General features: G+C 68.4%; 2 protein-coding genes across 2 annotated transcripts; one reads left to right on the top strand and one right to left on the bottom strand.

Moving 5' to 3' along the window:
- Positions 1-75: 75 nt before the first annotated feature.
- Positions 76-8,237, top strand: TUBG1 (tubulin gamma 1). Its single transcript, XM_068167067.1, has 11 exons — positions 76-241; positions 471-583; positions 1,016-1,183; positions 1,392-1,460; positions 2,472-2,551; positions 3,089-3,215; positions 3,741-3,827; positions 4,003-4,152; positions 6,196-6,348; positions 6,584-6,745; positions 7,565-8,237. Exons 1-11 carry the CDS (start codon positions 193-195, stop codon positions 7,760-7,762), a joined length of 1,356 nt encoding a protein of 451 aa, XP_068023168.1. The 5' UTR covers positions 76-192; the 3' UTR covers positions 7,763-8,237.
- Positions 8,238-9,888: 1,651 nt separating this feature from the next.
- Positions 9,889-17,103, bottom strand: PLEKHH3 (pleckstrin homology, MyTH4 and FERM domain containing H3). Its single transcript, XM_068167018.1, has 13 exons — positions 16,827-17,103; positions 14,683-14,738; positions 13,931-14,019; positions 13,554-13,748; positions 13,268-13,425; positions 12,983-13,106; positions 12,536-12,833; positions 12,224-12,431; positions 11,871-12,007; positions 11,625-11,745; positions 11,077-11,523; positions 10,796-10,987; positions 9,889-10,708 (listed from the first exon to the last, which is right to left on the bottom strand). Exons 1-13 carry the CDS (start codon positions 16,974-16,976, stop codon positions 10,526-10,528), a joined length of 2,358 nt encoding a protein of 785 aa, XP_068023119.1. The 5' UTR covers positions 16,977-17,103; the 3' UTR covers positions 9,889-10,525.
- Positions 17,104-17,742: the final 639 nt, after the last annotated feature.

The following is a 17,742-nucleotide window of genomic DNA, read 5'->3' as shown; positions in this document are numbered from 1 at the left end:
TGCCGCCGGAGCCTCCCCCCGGGCGCATGCGCGCTGCCTGGGAGGGGTCGACGCCTGCCGGAAGTGGGGCGCTCGCACGCGCACTGCGGTTGGCGCGGGGCGGGAGACGCGGCCGGGAGCGGGAGCCGGCGGCGAACGGAGCCCAGCCGAGCCAGGCCGAGCCGAGCCGAGCCCAGCCGAGCCTCGGCCGCCATGCCGCGGGAGATCATCACCCTCCAGCTGGGCCAGTGCGGCAACCAAAGTGAGTGGGCGCCCGGTGCCGGCCGTAGCGGGTCCGGGTCGAGGGAGCGCGCCCCGGGCGGGGCCAGGATGCTGGAGGAGGCGTGGACGAGGCCTATCGCACCGGGGCGGGGCGTACCGAGACGGGGCGGGGCGTACCGAGACGGGGCGGGGCCTTGAGACCGGGGGTACCCCCGGGCTCCGACCCGGTCTGGCCTGGCCGGGCCTCTCTAACCGCTCCCCCCCGGCAGTCGGGTTCGAGTTCTGGAAGCAGCTCTGTGCCGAGCATGGCATCAGCCCCGAGGGCATCGTGGAGGAATTCGCCACCGAGGGCACCGACCGCAAGGACGTCTTCTTCTACCAGGTACCACCGGTCTGGGCCCCTTCCCGTGCAGCCCCTGCCTGCCCTCCCAGCCGGGTCGATGGGTGCCCGAGTGAATGCCAGCAGGGCTGTCTGTGCCCACTGTCGCTCTGCTTCCTGGTCAGGGAGCTCTGGGCTGTTGCTGGCCCCAGGCTGTTCTGCCTGGCAGCCTCTGCCGAGGGCTCCTGCCCGGCAGCAGGCTGCCAGCCACCCACCTGCGCTCCTGGAGAGGAGCAGGGTGTGGAGGCAGGCGGGAGGCTGAGGCTACCATGGCCACCACCTGACGTCAGCGCTGTGAGCAGCTAGGGAAGAGCCACCCCCGAGCCTGCCTGCCTGCCCAGGTTCTGCTCCGGGGTGCAGGGAGGCGCACAGCGGGAGGGGCTGCAGCAGGGGGCGCTGCAGCGGGTGGGCTCACAGCAGCGTCGCTGGCCGCAGGCAGACGATGAGCACTACATCCCCCGCGCCGTGCTGCTGGACCTGGAGCCTCGCGTCATCCACTCCATCCTCAACTCTCCCTACGCCAACCTCTACAACCCGGAGAACATTTACCTGTCGGAGCACGGCGGCGGAGCCGGCAACAACTGGGCCAGCGGCTTCTCCCAGGTACCGCCCGGGCCCAGCCTGCCGCAGCCTCCTGGGTGGCTTCCGGAGGAAGCAGCAGTCCGGCAGGGGCTGATGCTTGCCCCTTGTGGCTGCCTGGGTGCAGGGTCACGCTGCCGGCTCGGCTTGGCTCGGCTTCCCACCGGGCTGGAGGAGCTCTGCTCCGGTTCCTGGGGGAAGGGAGCCAGGTCTGCTCTGCTTTCTCTTGCAGGGAGAAAAGATCCACGAAGATATTTTTGATATAATAGACAGAGAGGCTGATGGCAGCGACAGCTTGGAAGTAAGTCCTGGGCCTGGGACCTGGTTGCCATGCTTGGGGTTCCTCTGAGCCAGGCTGCTCATTTCTGAGGCTGAGCTCAGGCCCCTGGTGCACGTAAAGGTGTTTGGGTTGCTCCTAGGTGCTGAGCAGAGGATTGTGTAGACAGGGAGCTAGGAAAAGGAGACCTTACCTTACCCAGCAGGATCACATCTGCTCATCCTCCCCAGGAAACTTCTTACTGTTTGCTCCCCACCAACACACTGCTGGCCTTGGGCTGTTCCCACAGGATGCAGTCCACAGGAAGAGTTCCAGGAGTTATGATGCTTATTCTTTGCCCCACTGCACCTTGCCCCCCTTGTGGCTCTCATCCCATCAGCTGCAGCAGGATACACTCATCTCATCCTGCAGTGCAGGCCCTGTGGGTCAGGAGGGCTGTGCTGGAACCAGTGGAGCAGAGCAGGGAGCCTGGGGCTGGGTGGTCTGCAGCCCACAGAATGGGCACAGGCAGCTGCGGCTTAATTTCTCGTCCAGCCGAGGGAAAGGGGCAGCAGGGCACCAGCAGCTCCTTGGCTGCTTCGCTGTGTGCTGCTGGCAGGACCTTGGCCACCATCCCTGTGCCTGTGCTGGGCTCCCTGGCACTTGTGTCAGGTTGTCACATGGTAACAGGGGGCAGCAAAATGTCTTTGTCAAATAAGTGAAGGGAAGGTCCAAGAACCCTCTGCCGGACCTGCAGCAGGTGGGAACTGCCCTGAAGCTGTCCTGAGGTCTGCTCTGGGGGGGGAGCAGAGCAGGAGGCTCCTGAGCAGCAGCTGTGGTGTGTGCAGAGCTGTGGATTCCCCCTGCTCAGCAGAAATGGCTGAGGAGCCCACGGCTGCCACGGTCTGGGGGAGCCAGGGGTGCCCTCTGCATCCACCAGCCCCAGCTCTCTGCTGTCAGCAGGGTTCTCGCCACGGCTGCCAAGGCTGTGCTGGCAGTGGCACAGCTCCTGGGCTGAGCTGGGCTGCCAGCTGCCTCCCTTCTGCTTCCTTCCAGGGCTTTGTGCTTTGCCACTCCATTGCCGGTGGCACAGGCTCCGGGCTGGGCTCCTACCTGCTGGAGAGGCTGAATGACAGGTGAGGCCCTGCCCTCTGGCACAGCCTGGCCCTGCCGGGCACCCTGCCGGGCACCCTGCCAGAGGGGAGCTGCAGAGCTGACTCAGAGCCACCACCCCCACCCAAACACTGCCTTGTGCAACGCCTGGCACGCTGCCCAGGGAAGGGATGGCTCCTGATGTGCCTGGGGACTTCAGAGGCTCTAGGACTGGGCTCTGCTCTCCAGACTCTGCCTTTCCTCAGCCACCCTCACCTGGCAGCTGCCTTTTGGCACCCTGGCAGCTTGGGGGTGGGGGCTGGAGCTGTGGGCTCTGTGCTGCCGTCCCTGCCTGCTGCAGCTCGCAGCCTCTTGCAAAGGGTGGCTCAGCCTGGCCCACAGCTGCTCTGGCAGCTCCTCTGCTGCTGGGGCAGGCACTGCTGGGACAAATCCTCTCCCTGGGAGCTGACTCTGGTGACTCACTGCTGTCCTGAGCCCTGGAGGCAGTGAAGGGAGCTGGTGGGAGGAGAGAGCCCTTGCCTGGTGCTGTTAACCCTTCGGTGGCTGCACTCTCTCCTCAGGTATCCTAAGAAGCTGGTGGAGACCTACTCAGTGTTCCCAAACCAGGACGAGATGAGCGACGTCGTCGTGCAGCCCTACAACTCCCTGCTGACCCTGAAGAGGCTGACCCAGAATGCTGACTGTGTGGTGAGAGCCCACCCAGGGTGCAGCCAGCCCTGCAGCCAGCTCTGTCCCCAGCTGCTCAGATGTGGCTCTCCCCTCTGCTGCAGCTGTGTGAAGCCCCAGGCACAGCAGGGGCTGCACCCTGGTCCAGGGCTGAGCAATGTGGTGGTGCTGGGGACAAGGACTCTGAGCTGCCCCCAGCTGAGCTGCCCAGCTTGGCATCTGCCCTTCAGCATCCAGCAGACCTTCCCAGGGCAGGAGGGGCTGGCTGTGTGTCCTCTGCTCTGCAGCCTCCTGCCTGGCAGGAGCTGTGCCAGAGCTGCTGGGGCTGGCCCTAGGCAGAGCTCAGGGGAGGGCACTGGGCAGCGTGGCCGGGTGGGGGGCACAGCTCCATTGACAGTGTTGCTTACACCCCACACATGAGTCAGTGCCTGGGCTGCCACCTGCTGCAGAAGGCTCTGCCAGGCCGTGGCACTCAGGGCTGTGCAGGCTGAGCCGGTGCCCAGGGCCGCCCCGAGGCTCTCCACAGAGCTGAGTTGCCTCCTGCAGGTGGTCCTGGACAACACAGCCCTGAACCGGATCGCCACGGACCGGCTGCACATTCAGAACCCTTCCTTCTCCCAGATCAACCAGCTGGTGAGGAGGGCTCTGCCCTGCCCTGCCCCCTGGGGAAGCTGCTGTGGAGCATCCCCACCCTGCTCGCTCTGGGCTGACCCTGCTCTGTACAGCAGTGGGCAGCCCGGAGCCAGGGCGCTGTGCCCTGCCCAGGGGTGCCAGAGGCTTTGGCCGCTGAGCCCCTGCTGCCCTGCAGGTCTCCACCATTATGTCTGCCAGCACCACCACGCTGCGCTACCCTGGCTACATGAACAACGACCTGATCGGGCTGATCGCCTCCCTCATCCCCACGCCGCGCCTGCACTTCCTCATGACAGGCTACACCCCGCTCACCACCGACCAGTCGGTCAGTGCCTGCCCCCTGCTGCCCTGCCCCCTGCTGCCCTGCCCCTCCCGGCCCTGCCCCTCCCGGCCCTGCCCCTCCTGGCCCTGTTCCTCCCGGCCCTGTTCCCTCTGGCCCTGCCCCCTGCTGCCCTGCCCCTCCCGGCCCTGCCCCTGCTCCTCCTGGCCTTGCTCCTCCTGCCCCTGCCCCTCCTGGCCCTGTCCCCTGCTGCCCTGCCCTGGCCCTGCCCCCTGCTCCTCCTGGCCCTGCTGCCTTGCTGCCCTGCCCCTCCCGGCCCTGCCCCTGCCCCTCCCGGCCCTGCCCCTCCCGGCCCTGCCCCTCCTGGCCCTGTTCCTCCCGGCCCTGTTCCCTCTGGCCCTGCCCCCTGCTGCCCTGCCCCTCCCGGCCCTGCCCCTGCTCCTCCTGGCCTTGCTCCTCCTGCCCCTGCCCCTCCTGGCCCTGTCCCCTGCTGCCCTGCCCTGGCCCTGCCCCCTGCTCCTCCTGGCCCTGCTGCCTTGCTGCCCTGCCCCTCCTGGCCCTGCCCCTGCCCCTCCCGGCCCTGCCCCTCCCGGCCCTGCCCCTCCTGGCCCTGTTCCTCCCGGCCCTGTTCCCTCTGGCCCTGCCCCCTGCTGCCCTGCCCCTCCCGGCCCTGCCCCTGCTCCTCCTGGCCTTGCTCCTCCTGCCCCTGCCCCTCCTGGCCCTGTCCCCTGCTGCCCTGCCCTGGCCCTGCCCCCTGCTCCTCCTGGCCCTGCTGCCTTGCTGCCCTGCCCCTCCTGGCCCTGCCCCTCCCGGCCCTGCCCCCTGCTGCCCTGCCCCGGCCCTGCCCCCCTGCTCCTCCTGGCCCTGCCCCCTGCCGCCCTGCCCCTCCCGGCCCTGCCCCTGCCCCTCCCAGCCCTGCCCCCACCAGCCCCCACACCTCCAGGCACCTCTCCCCCCAGGCACGCTGCCCCTCCGCAGGGCAGCTGCACCTCACCTCCCACAGCCCTGCTGCAGCTGGCCCTGGATGCTGCATGTCCTAGGCCGTGTCCTCAGCAGGTGACAGCACCACCTGTGCCATGAGTCAGCCCTGCCTGTGCTGCGCTACCTGCTGCAGGCCTTGGCGTGGTCGTGGCGGCGCTGGCAGTGCCTGCTCTGACCAGAGCTGCCCTTGGAAATTATCAGAGTGAGCCCAGGGCTAGCCCTGCCAGTCCTGCCACCCCAGTGGGCACCAGCCTGGCCTTTTAGGGTAGAGCCCTGTGGATCATTGACATTTCAATGGCTGCAGGCATCAGCCCCTTCCCAGAGCTTAATCTGTGTTTAGGGAGGGAGTTGCCACTCTTCAGCTGCTGCTTGTGCTTAGCTTGTCCCCAGGCCAGTGCCCACTCAGCCTCTGGGGCAGAGAGGGCAGTTCTGAGGCACTCCCCTGTGCTGGTCATAGCTCCCTCCCAGCTAACAGCTGCTGTTCTCCTCTCCTGCCTGTGCTTCCTCAGGATGTTGCTCAGAGAAGCAAATCTGAAAAGCTGCTGGCTCTGAAAAGGGTACTGGGTGTGCAGTGTCCTGGGAGGAGTGTTGAGGGGCTCAGCCAGCAGCTCAGCCGGTGCCTGGAGTGGGGCTGCCATCACCGAGCTCCGTGCCATGAGCACCCCTTTGGGTGCCAGCCTTGGCCTGCACAAAGCCTGTGGCAGCCGTGGGGACTGCAGTGGCTGCTCTGCCCCTGGGCAGGACACAGGGCACAGGGCACTGCACAGGGCAGTGACCACTCCTGCCCCCCACCCTGCACCTTACCTCGGGAGCAGGACAGGACAGAGGTGTGACAGCAGCAAGCTGAAGCACATCTCTGGCCCTCTGCTCTCAGCTGAGCTGAGCTGTGCTGCTGGGGGCAGCTCTTTGCCCTTGTGTTGGAGCCTCCAGCAGCGCTCTGGTTCCCACCCTGGCTGTGCCTATGGTGTGACTTTGGCATTTCCCTGTCCTGCATGTGGCTCCAACCCCAGGGAGAGAGCTTCTGCATCCAGCTGCCCTCTGCTCCTGTGTGCGTGTGCAGGGCAGCAGGAGGGCGGCCACCGCCCTGAGCCCTTCTGGCACTTGCAGGTGGCCAGCGTGAGGAAGACCACGGTGCTGGATGTGATGAGGAGATTGCTGCAGCCTAAGAATGTGATGGTGTCCACTGGGCGAGACAGGCAGACCAACCACTGCTACATTGCCATCCTCAACATCATCCAGGGCGAGGTGGATCCTACGCAGGTGAGCTCCTGGACAGTGCCGGCGCAGCCTGCAGGGGAAAGCGCAGCGCTGGGTAGGGACAGGGGGCGAGACCAAGTCGTGCCTGAGAGCAGGCCCCAGGCTGCTCCTGTCTGCAGGGGACCTCCCTCCTTGTCAGGAGCAGCCTCCCCCTGCCACCTCCTTGAGGTGAGGAGCAGCTCCTGGGACTGAGCTGCTTTGCCCACTGCCTGCTGCCTCTCGCTGCTTGCCCCACCAGGTTCACAAGAGTCTGCAGCGGATCCGGGAGCGGAAGTTGGCCAACTTCATCCCCTGGGGCCCTGCCAGCATCCAGGTGGCTCTGTCGCGCAAGTCGCCCTACCTGCCGTCCGCGCACCGCGTCAGCGGCCTGATGATGGCCAACCACACCAACATCTCCTCGGTGAGCTGCCTCCCCTGCCTGGGCCCTGCAGGGCCCTCAGCTGCACTCTGCTGTCCTTGGCCCTGATGTGCTGCCAGTCACAAACCCGCTTGTGCTGGGGCTCCTCCATAGCTGCTGCGGGCCCTGCTGATGGGGGCGAGGGTGGGCAGCTCCCAGCTGGGGCCCAGCAGGGCTTGGGTCTGCTCTGGGGTCCCATCAGTTCTGCTGCACCCTGGTGTGGCTCTCCCAAGAGCAGCCTGCAGCAGGACTCCCTCTGCCTGGCCACAGGCAGCCTTGGGGCAAGAGGGGACCCCGAGGGCTGCTGCCTTACAGCTACAGCAGGGCCCAGCCTGGCTGGACCTTGCCCCAAGGCCGCTGCGGCTGCTGCCCATGCCCTGCCCGTGCGCTGCCCCCCGCGCTGAGGTCTGCCCCTGCCCTGAGGCTGCTGCCCCTGTGCTGAGGCCACTGCCCGTGCCCTGCCCATGCACTGAGGTCTGCCCCTGCCCTGAGGCTGCTGCCCCTGTGCTGCGGCCACTGCCCATGCCCTGCCCATGCCCTGCCCGTGCGCTGCCCCCACGCTGAGGTCTGCCCCTGCCCTGAGGCTGCTGCCCCTGTGCTGCGGCCACTGCCCATGCCCTGCCCGTGCCCTGCCCCTGCGCTGCCCCCGCGCTGAGGTCTGCCCCTGCCCTGAGGCTACTGCCCCTGGGCTGAGGCCGCTGCCTGTGCCCTGCCTGTGCGCTGAGGCCTGCCCCTGCCCTGAGGCTGCTGCCCCTCTGCTGAGGCTGCTGCCCATGCCCTGCCCGTGCGCTGCCCCCGCGCTGAGGCCTGCCCCCGCTGCAGCTGTTCGAGCGCACCTGCCGGCAGTACGACAAGCTGCGCAAGCGCGAGGCCTTCCTGGAGCAGTTCCGCAAGGAGGACATCTTCAAGGAGAACTTCGACGAGCTGGACAACTCGCGGGAGATCGTGCAGCAGCTCATCGACGAGTACCACGCGGCCACGCGCCCCGACTACATCTCCTGGGGCACGCAGGAGCAGTGAGGGACCCCCGGGGCCGCCTCTGCTCGCCGGCAGAGCTCAGGCTGTGCCGTGCCCGCCCCCAGCACCCCCCAGTGCCGCCCGCTCGCGGGGGAGCTCAGGCTGCGCTCCTCGGGGAAGCAGCTCTGCCCCTGCCGACCCTGGGTTGGGGACAGCCTCCGCTCCACCACCTGCCCTGGCCCAGGCTGGGCCTGGGGCAGCCGTGCCCGGTGCTGGTAAGGAGCCTCCGCCCGTGGCAGTGTCGCTCACGAGAAGGGGGAGGAGGAGGAGGAGGAGGAGGAGAGCAAACGCGAGGGCTTGGACCGGGCCCGGCCCCCAGCCAGGTGCACGAGACCCCCGCAGCCAAAGGCTCTGTGTGGCTGAGCCAGTCCTTGCCCCGGGCAGGAGCTGTGTTCCTCCAGCAGATGAGGCCTGGGGCTCAGGCTCCAGCTATATTTTTGTAGTTATTTTGCTTTAATAAAGGCTGTTCCTGCACTGACACTGCCTGCACGCCCCTGAGCCGGCAGCTGGGCAGGAGGCAGCTGCTGGCTGCCATCTGCTGGGGTCCTGGCAGGGTGGGAACAGGGCCCAGGGCTGCTGCTCACCTGCATGTCCCAGCGGGGCCGCAGCCAGGAGCCAGCCAGCAGCCTGGGTCTGGACCTAGGCTGTGCTGGGTGCCTGCTGCGACAGAGCCAGAAATACTGGCAGGACCTGCCCTGCCCTGCCCCTGCCCAGGGACAGCAGCCAGCGCTGCCCCAGCGGGCAGAGCAGAGGCACCAGCCGACGCGCCTCAGAGGGGAGAGGCCCTGGCAGGAGGGAGGCTGCTGAGGGGATGGGGGTGCCCTTGCTGTGCTGGATTCGTGGCAGTGGGGGGATGGCACTGCTGGGCAGGACACAGATTTGGAGCCAGTTTGTTTCAATGGGGGAGGGATGCAGCCCCAGTCCTGGCCTGCCCAGGTCAGGCCATGGAGGGGTGGGGGGGTGGGGCTGGCACAGGCCCAAGCCCAGGCTGCCCGAGGTGAAAATTTGCCTTTTCCTCTGCCCCTGTGGCACAGAGCAGCAGACTGAAAATGCCAGGCGGGCACAGCAGCGCCAGGCTCCCACATCCTCCTTGGCACCAGCCCTGCAGAGGCACCCACGGACAGGGCAGTTCCCCCCGCCCGGGGCAGCCAGTGCCAGGGGCTGCCGGGGAGCTGGCAGCAGAGCCTGAGCACTGCCTGTGCTGTTGATGAAATGCCAAAGGCCACAGCACACTGGCCAAAGGGACAGCAGTCCCTGCCCCCAAGGACACTCTGTGCTGGCTGTCCCCAGCCCTGCTGTGCCCAGACCGTCCCTGCCTCCTGCCATGGACCCAGCCAGGCACAGGACCCCAGCCTGGCACAGGATCCCAGCCAGGCACAGGACCCCAGCCTGGCACAGGACCCCAGCCTGGCACAGGACCCCAGCCAGATGCAGGACCCCAGCCAGGCACAGGACCCAGCCAGGCACAGGAGCCCAGCCTGGCACAAGATCGCAGCCAGGCACAGGACCCCAGCCAGGCACAGGACCCCAGCCTGGCACAGGAGCCCCAGCCAGGCACAGGACCCCAGCCTGGCACAGGACCCCAGCCTGGCACAAGATTGCAGCCTGGCACAGGACCCCAGCCAGGCACAGGACCCCAGCCTGGCACAAGATTGCAGCCTGGCACAGGACCCCAGCCAGGCACAGGACCCCAGCCTGGCACAGGATCCCAGCCAGGCACAGGACCCAGCCAGGCACAGGACCCCGGCCTGGCACAGGAGCCCAGCCAGGCACAGGAGCCCCAGCCTGGCACAGGACCCCAGCCTGGCACAGGAGCCCCAGCCAGGCACAGGACCCCAGCCTGGCACAGGACCCCAGCCAGGTGCAGGACCCCAGCCAGGTGCAGGACCCCAGCCTGGCACAGGACCCTAGCCTGGCACAGGACCCCAGCCAGGTGCAGGACCCCAGCCTGGCACAGGACCCTAGCCTGCCACAGGACCCCAGCCTGGCACAGGACCCCAGCCTGGCACAGGACCCTAGCCTGCCACAGGACCCCGGCCTGCCACAGGACCCCAGCCAGGCACAGGACCCCGGCCTGGCACAGGACCCCAGCCACAGCCTTTCCTTTGTACATTTATTTAGAAAAACAACCCAACAGCTCCCCCCCGCCCCCCCCCAGACAGAACCGACAAAACTTTACAGAGGCAACAGAGGGGCTGAGCCCCAGACGTACCGCAGCCACCACCCCACTGGGTACCCCTGCCCCATGAGCCCCGCGGGCCGGGGGGCAGTGCAGAGCCTGGCCGCAGCCACAGGAGCCCACTGGTCCCAGCGGGGGCTCGGCCAAAGCCGCCTGCAGCTTTACGGGGGGCGGGGCTCAGAGGACGGACAGACAGACGATGGCACAGCAGCAATGCCCAGCATGGCCTGCCCCAGGCACAGCCCCCGGGGCGGCAGCGGCCAGGGCGTGGGCAGAGCTGGGCAGCACAAGCGCTGCAGGCGAAGGCACCGGGACACAAGGAACAGGGATGGGCCTGGGGGCGGCACGGGGTGGGTCCACAGCAGGGTGGCCCTGCTGCCCTCCAGGGAAAGTGCTGGGAGCCGTGGGGAGCACGGACACCTCGAAATAAATTAAGGAAGTAACCAAAAAGGCAACAGCGGTGTGGGGAGCGAGCCTCTGCCCCCTGCTGTGGGAGCGGCTGGGCACCAGCACAGGCCTGCCGGGCTCAGCCACCCTCCCCACGCTGGCCAGCAGGAGCACCCCGCATGGCCGCTCTGGCCACTGGGCTACCTGGGGAAGGAGCCCACGGGTGGCCCGTGCAGCCAGGGCCTGGCTGTGGGGCAGAGCCCCTGGGGCAGCATGGCAGGGGCTGAGGCTGGGGGGCTTGTGGCCGGCTCCTGGGGCTGGGGTGGCCGCCGGGTGCCCGTGGAAGTGAGGTATGTGTTGAGCAGCTGGGCGATCTCGTCCACCTGCGGGCAGAGGAGACACTCTGGGTCACCCTGGGCGCCCTGCTGGCCCCCGGGGCAAGGAGGGACGGAGGCACAGCTGCCTCATACCTGCGAGGTCTCGAAGAGCAGGTCCCGGTCCTCCACCGAGAGGCGGAAGGTGCTGCTGTCAGAGGCGCCGAAGGAGGAGATGCGGCTGTAGCCGAAGCTGTCCAAGGGCTCCAGCTCCCCCGGCTTGTAGAGCGAGACGGCCTTGGCCCCGATGCCCAGCCACAGCCGCTGCGGCCCGGCCTCCAGTGGGCTCTGCAAAGAGACGGGTCAGGGCTGCCCGCTGCCAGGGCTGCCCGCTGCCAGCGCCGCCCGCCGCCCCCGTGCCATCCCCCGGGCCTCACCGCACGCAGGTCGACGTCGAAGAGCGTGGAGCCGAAACCAGGCCACTCCCGCACCAGTGCCACGTAGGCAGCCATGGCCTCGGGCCGGCCCATGCCCTGCAGCAGCTTCCACTTCTCCACGATGGCGGCCACGGTGCTGGCCCCCTCCTCCCGCAGGCGGCCCCGCAGGCGCTGGTCCCGCTCCGCCCGCTGCTTCGCCAGCGCCTGCCCCCAGAGCCCCCCGGCCAGCAGCCCCGCACGCAGCCGAGCCCCCCGGCACTTGGCGGTGCGGGGTCGGGGGGGCGGCAGCCGCGCGTGGAGCGCACGGGGCGGGAACAGCTCCTCCAGGCGCGGGCAGGGAGCGTGGGTGGAGAAGTCGCTGTTGAGGCTCTGCAGGCGCAGGGCCGCCAGCGTCTGCAGCGTCTCCTCCGACGTGGGCACATAGCCACGCAGCACCATCTCGTGTGCCTGCGGGAGAGGGGAGTGAGGCAGCGTGCACCGGCCACCCCAGCACGGCACAGCATGGGGGTACAGCCACCCTGGCACAGCCACCCCCTCACGGCACTTACCTGCTCAAAGAGCAGGGCGAACTCCAGGCTGTCCCGCGGGACGTTGTCTGTGTCCAGGAAGCCGTAGTGCTTGAAGCAGAGCCGGCACGGAGGGTCCTGCTCCCGCTGCTCCCCCGCCAGGCTGCAGCGCAGGGGGTCAGTCCCATCAGCGTGGGGGCAGGCGGAGGGGGAAGGTGTCCGCACACCAACCCCTCCCACCATGGCCCCCGGCCCTGCTCCCCCCAGGCAGCAGCAGAGGATATTTACTTTTCAAACCTGGTGAGGACGTCGGCCAGCAGCGTGGTGTTGCCCACAGGCTGCTCACGCCGCCGTGACTGCTCGTAGAGCGCAAAGAGGTTGGGGCTCTGGGACAGCCCCAGGCGGGACACCAGCTCCTGGGCCACCTGGGCGAGACAAAGGCAACCGACGGTGACCACACATGCCTGGCCACGGCGCTCAGGGCTGTAAAGGGACACAGACAGGTCATGGCGGGAAAAGGCAGGCGGCCCCTGGGCCCTCTCCACCGCGGTGCAGCCGGGAGAGACCCACCAGAGCCCCTCCCCTCCCACGACACGTTGCCGACCCGAAGCCCCCTGCCCAGGCTGGCTGTAGACCCTCACCTCCTCGGCCGTGGTGTGGGAGCTGATGGCCACACGGCAGGCAGCAGCACCCGGGCAGTGCACGGTGCAGATCATCTCCTGCCGCCGCATCAGCACCAGGATCTCCTCCAGGGAGGGGACACACTGCCGCCCCTTGGTCTTCCCCAGCGCCTCCCGGATGAAGCTGGCGTACTTGGCCATCTCCGAGGCGGGGAACCGGCTCTCCGTCCTGCCAGAGACCCAAGGCGGTCACAGCGGCACCGACCCAGCGGAGCCCAGCACTTGGCCAGCTCCCTGCCGCGGCTGGCGCCCGGTGGCTCTGCCAGCACTTGCCTGTCCAGGTGGAAGCGCAGGAAGCGCAGGACGGGTGGGGAGGGCAGGAAGGTGCAGCTCATGCAGGTGAGCAGCTGCCAGTAGTGCAGGTCGCCCTGCCCGCCCGGCGCCGGCGGCTCCGTGGTCTGCTTCACCAGCTGGCAGTAGATCTCATCCACCAGCGGCGGCAGGTCCAGGCAGGTCTGCAGGACGCCCTGCATCAGCGGCACCGGGTCCTGCTCTGACTCCAGCTGCTGCAGCGAGTTGAAGAGCTTCACGGCCTCGTCACGCAGCGTGCTGTAGCCGCGGGGCCCAGGGGCTGTGGACGGGATGGGGGTTAACGGTCCCAGGGGCTTTTGCAGGTTCCCCTGCCCTTAGCCAAACACTGCCCCCCTGCTTGGGGCCCAGCCCAGCCCCCAGCCATTGCTCCCACCAGCCCAGGCCTTGTGCCCCTTGCCCATCCCTCACCACTTTGGTTCAGGCTGCCGTAGGGGAAGGGCAGCAAGGGAGCATAGAGGGGGCTGCTGGTGTAGCGCAGGATGGGGTTGCAGCGGTAAATCTGCTCCAGGACCTCGGGGCTGCTGCAGTGCTCCTGAGAGGGTAAAGCAATAGCAGCAGCTGCAGAAGGCCCAGCTGAGTGCCCAGCACAGGCACCCACTGCTGGCCCAGGGCACAAGACCACAGCTGTCCACCGCAGCCCTGCCTGGCTGCAGACAGCCCGGTGCCACAGGCCGCCCGGTGCCACAGGCTCACCTCGACGTCGCGCATCAGCAGCTGGGTGGGTGTCTGGACTGGCGCTTTGCTGTCGATGACCTTCTGCACGGCGCACACCCAGCGCACTGCCTCGCTCAGCTGCTCGGAGTACAGCCGGTAGCAGTGCTTCCTGCCGAACACTGTCACGCTCCAGTAGCCTGTGAGGGGGCACAGCTCACCCACTGCCCACCCCGTGGCCCCGCTTGGCCCCTCGAGACTGGGAGAGAGGTGTGGGACCCGAGGGGCTGCGAAGGCACAGCCTGGCCGAGGGGTGCAGGCACCCCACCTGTGTCCTTGTAGGTCTGCTTGTCTGGCCAGAGCACGGCGCAGAGGCTGGTGAGCACCAGGGAGCCCAGGCGCCGCGCCCCCTTCTCGTTGCTGCTGTAGTAGTCCAGGGAGTCAGGCGTCAGCACGAACCAGTACCTCCGCGGCCGGATCCAAGGAGTCTTCACACCGCCCCGCACCTCCCGCTGCAGCCAGCCTGGGGACAGAAAGCCTCAGCCCCCACCGCTGGCACCTCTGCCCCACCGGCTCCCCAGCACAGAGCCAGCTCTGCCTGACATCGGCCCAGCTGCTGCCCCCCGGTCCTCCGTGACAGGATCCAGCCACAACCGGGGCCCAGTCCTGCCCACCCCAGCTGTGCCCCAGCCCAGCTGTGGTCACCTTTCACCAGAGCATCAGAATCATCCTCCACCGGCCCCGGGCCCTTCTCCGCGATGAGGCTGCGCATCTCCTCCGCAACCAGCAGGGACCTGGGGACGACAGGGCTGAGCTCGGGTGCCTGTGGGTACCAACCACAGCCCTCAAGTGGAGAGCCAGCCTGGAAGCTGAGGTGAGCTGGGTCCCAAGGGGCTCCAGGCACCCACAACCCCACGGTGGGAACACGGCAGAGCCACGGGCTGCAGATGACCCTGGCTAAAAATAAGCTGTTTGCAGTCGCAGCCCTGCCAAGGAATTTGGAAAATGAACAACCAGGAAGGAATGTTGGCAGCGGTGTCGGCACTGGGAGGATGGGGAGCGAGCAGGCTGCTGTGCCCCAGCACCCCATCTTTCTGGGCACATGCCGCCCCAGGCCACGGCCTCTGCCAGTGGGCATAGCCCAGCAGAGCCTTCTGGCACAGGAGGAGCCTTGAATGGCCCCTGACAGCCTGCAGCAGCCAAGACATCTGGCACGGCAGAGAGATGCAGACGTGTCCAAGGATGCACCAGGGGTGGGGATGGAGCATGGCAGTCCCGGCTCTGCCATCCTCTGCTCTACCCAACAGCCCAGCACAGCATGGTGCCAGCCCTTTTGGGCAAGGCGGTGCAGTGCACACCAGCACCAGTGTCTCCTGCCACAGTGTGCCAGGCCCCCACCCCCGGCAGCACCATATGAGATGGGATGGGATGCCCACGGGCTGAAGGAGGTCACTCACCGCTCTGAGCCACTGCTGCTGCGGGTGGGCTGGCTCAGGCTCACCTCCAGGGACCCCTGCAGAGGAAGGAGAGACCTCAGCTCCATGCTCACCACCTAGCACTCCTGAACAGACTCTGCTCACCACCCTGCCAGCACCACTCTGGGCCCAGATGAAGAGGCTCTTATCCTGCTGCCATGAGGCAGGGAGCGCTGGGGCACCCCGGGGGTGCAGGGGCAGCCGAGGCACAGTGGCAGCGTGTCCTGGGCTGACCCAGCAGGCTGAGTACCGTGCGGAATTGCACAAGGTCAGTGCTGAGTAATAGCTCAGGGCACAAAGTCCCATTGTGATGCGGCTGACTTCCTGCCCGCGGCGGTGGGACGAGGCACAGGGAAGTCCCTGGCCCTGCAGCGGGACAGGGGACGGCAGGGGATGGTTCCTCCTCGCGCAGCGCCACTCGACGTAGGCAGTGCCACTCACGTGACGGTCCTGGCACACGTGCTGGGGCACGAGGCTGAGCCCAGGCACAGGCAGGCACCGGGGCAGACAAGAGTGGGGTGCAGGCATGTGCAGCACCGGTGCACACTGCTCCAGGAGGGGCATTGGTGCTGCTGCCAGCCGCGGCCCGGCTGGGCAGCCGGAGGCGTGCCAGGCTGGAGCACACCAGGGAATGCCAGGAAAAAAGAGATGGCTGCTAAAAATAGTGGTGCAGGTACGGCTGCGCCGTGGGGCAGGCCAGCACCGCTGACCCGTGGCATTAAAGGCACCTGTCACACAGTGTCGGCCCACACACAGGGACAGCTCCTGCAGCCACCACCCCGCTGCCAAGGCTGGGGAGGGTTCCGCACGCTCCTGCGTGGCTGCAGGCACCGAGACAGTGCCCAGCTCTTTGCCCGCGGGAGCAGGCAGCGGTGGCGGCGGCCGGCTCCTTCTCAGGGATATAAATAAGTGGGAAGGGAGCTGCAGTGGCAGGGACAGAAGAGCTGCTCCCACGCTCCCAGGAAGGGGTGGCTGCCACTGCGGGTTGCTGAGGACCCCTGGCCGCAGCAAAGGGCTCCCGGGGGAGCTGGCGTCACAGCCGCCCACGCCAGCCTGGACCTCTGGAGCCAGGACGGCCCATGGGACATGGGAAGCCCAAAGACAGCTCCTGCCATTGCCATGTCCTTGGCACTGCCATCTGCACCCAGCTCCAGCCCTGCCCCTGTTCCCTGTGCCCACTGTCCCGTGGGGCTGGCACTGCAGAAGGAGACTCACTGCCAGGTGACAGCTGGTGTGAAGGGCTCAGGGGTGTCCCCTCCCTGCGCAGCCAGGGCAGCCCAGGGCTGCGCTGAGGACCCTACGGTGGGCCACGGCGATTGGGACCGGGCCGTCACCACCCTCATGTCTCCTCCAGGTAAGGAGACGGTTCCGTGGCCCCGGGTGCGGCAGGCAGCCAAGACAGGCAAAAAGAAGACCTGGGAGCCGCAGTCCCCCAACACTATCTGCCGTGCCCCACGCAGCCTGGCTGGAGGAAATGCCGGTTTCCGCCGCTTCGCTTCCCCAAAGAGGAAGCAGCCGGAGCGGAGAGATCCCGGCCTGCTGCCCGCGCCGGCACGTGCTGCCGGGGCGTTCGTACCGGGAACAGCCCCGGCCTGCTCCGGCAGGCCCGCGGAACCCGCCCGCCGGGGCCCCTCCGCACCCTAGCCAACCGACCTCGACAGCGGCTCAGGGCAGGTACGGCCCTGCTGCGGGATCCGCCACCGCAGCCGCACGGCCCCTGCCCCGAGGAGACGGCAAACGTAAGGCAGCATCGGACAGCACCGGGATCAGCTGCCCACCCGGCCCTGGTTGCACCCCAGCACCCGACGGACGCCCTGGCAAAGCGAGGGCCCGGCGTCCGCCGCAGCTCCGCTGGACCCAGCACCCCTCGGCTCTGCCTCGAGAGCTTCGGGACACTACGCAGCCGCCGGGCCGACCCCCCGCCGCGCTCCGACAGGACCCCCTGGATGGCGGCGGGGACGCGCCGAGGGCAGCCTGGCGTGGGGACCGGCGGGGCTATGCCCGGGCAGGCGGCAGCCGCGATCGCCGGGGCGGCGGGGACCGTGGAGGGAGCCGGGGCCAGGAAGAGCCGATCTCAGAGGCGGCTCCGGTGCCCTTCCCGGTGCCTGTCTCGGTGCCAGTCCCACCTGGTCTCCCTGAGCGCGGAGCTCGAAGGACGCCTCCTCCTCTTCGGCCTCGCCGTCCGCTTCCCGATCGGCCTCGCCGTAGTCCCGCCGCAGAAGGGTGAAGCCTTGCCGGCAGCAGAGCAACCACCACAGCCCGCCTGGGAACGGCATTGCCCCGCCGACACCGGACGGGACGCGACGGCACCGGGACGGGACGGGTCCGGCCCGCCGCCCTCCCGCGTCGCGCCGCGCACCGGCCTCAGCCGCCGCGACCGGCCCCGCCGCCGCCCCGGGCGGGTCGGACCGGGCGCGTCACCGGCGCCCGCCAATGGCTGTGCGCGGCCCGGGGCGGAGCCAGCGCTCCCGGGGCGGCGGGGCGGCCGCTTGCGTCATATGCCGGGCGGGGGCGCGCGCCGCACGGGGGGATGCCGCGGGCCGGTGCTGCCGGAGCCACAGCCGGCAGGGGCACCGGGCAACGTCTGCGGCCAGCGTGGGCACTGCCATCGGGCACCGGCCAGCCCCGGGGCTGCACTGGACACGGCGTCGAGCTGCCGTCGGCACCGGCATCATTTTTGGCACCAGCCCCTCCGGGCTGCGGCACCGACACTTCTGCCGGGAGAGCAGCCGAGGCCCAGCTGTGTGTCAGTGGGCAGGAGGTCACCGTGCTCGGGCAGGCCTGTGCCACCGGCCCTCGCAGTACCTTCCCACGGGAGGAGCTGGCAGAATGGGCTAGTGGCAAGGCCATACCCCGTGCCACCGTGAAGTGGCACAGCTGAAATTGGGCCTGGGCCTTGCCCGGTGGCACAGAGTCTGTGGCAGCCCCAAGCCCTGTATGCCATGGCAGTGCCCGGCCCCAGCCCCGCTGCCGGATCCCCAGCAGGGGTTAAGCAGCTCGGCTACAGCCCTGGCTCTGCTACAGCTGCTGGGTCAACACCGG

Source organism: Melanerpes formicivorus, unplaced genomic scaffold, assembly GCF_026170545.1.
Source record: "Melanerpes formicivorus ecotype bairdi unplaced genomic scaffold, bMelFor1.0.p_v2 SCAF_112, whole genome shotgun sequence".
Lineage (NCBI taxonomy): Eukaryota > Metazoa > Chordata > Aves > Piciformes > Picidae > Melanerpes > Melanerpes formicivorus.
Note: the sequence above shows the minus strand (reverse complement) of the source record. Positions and strands in the feature narration are given on the sequence as shown.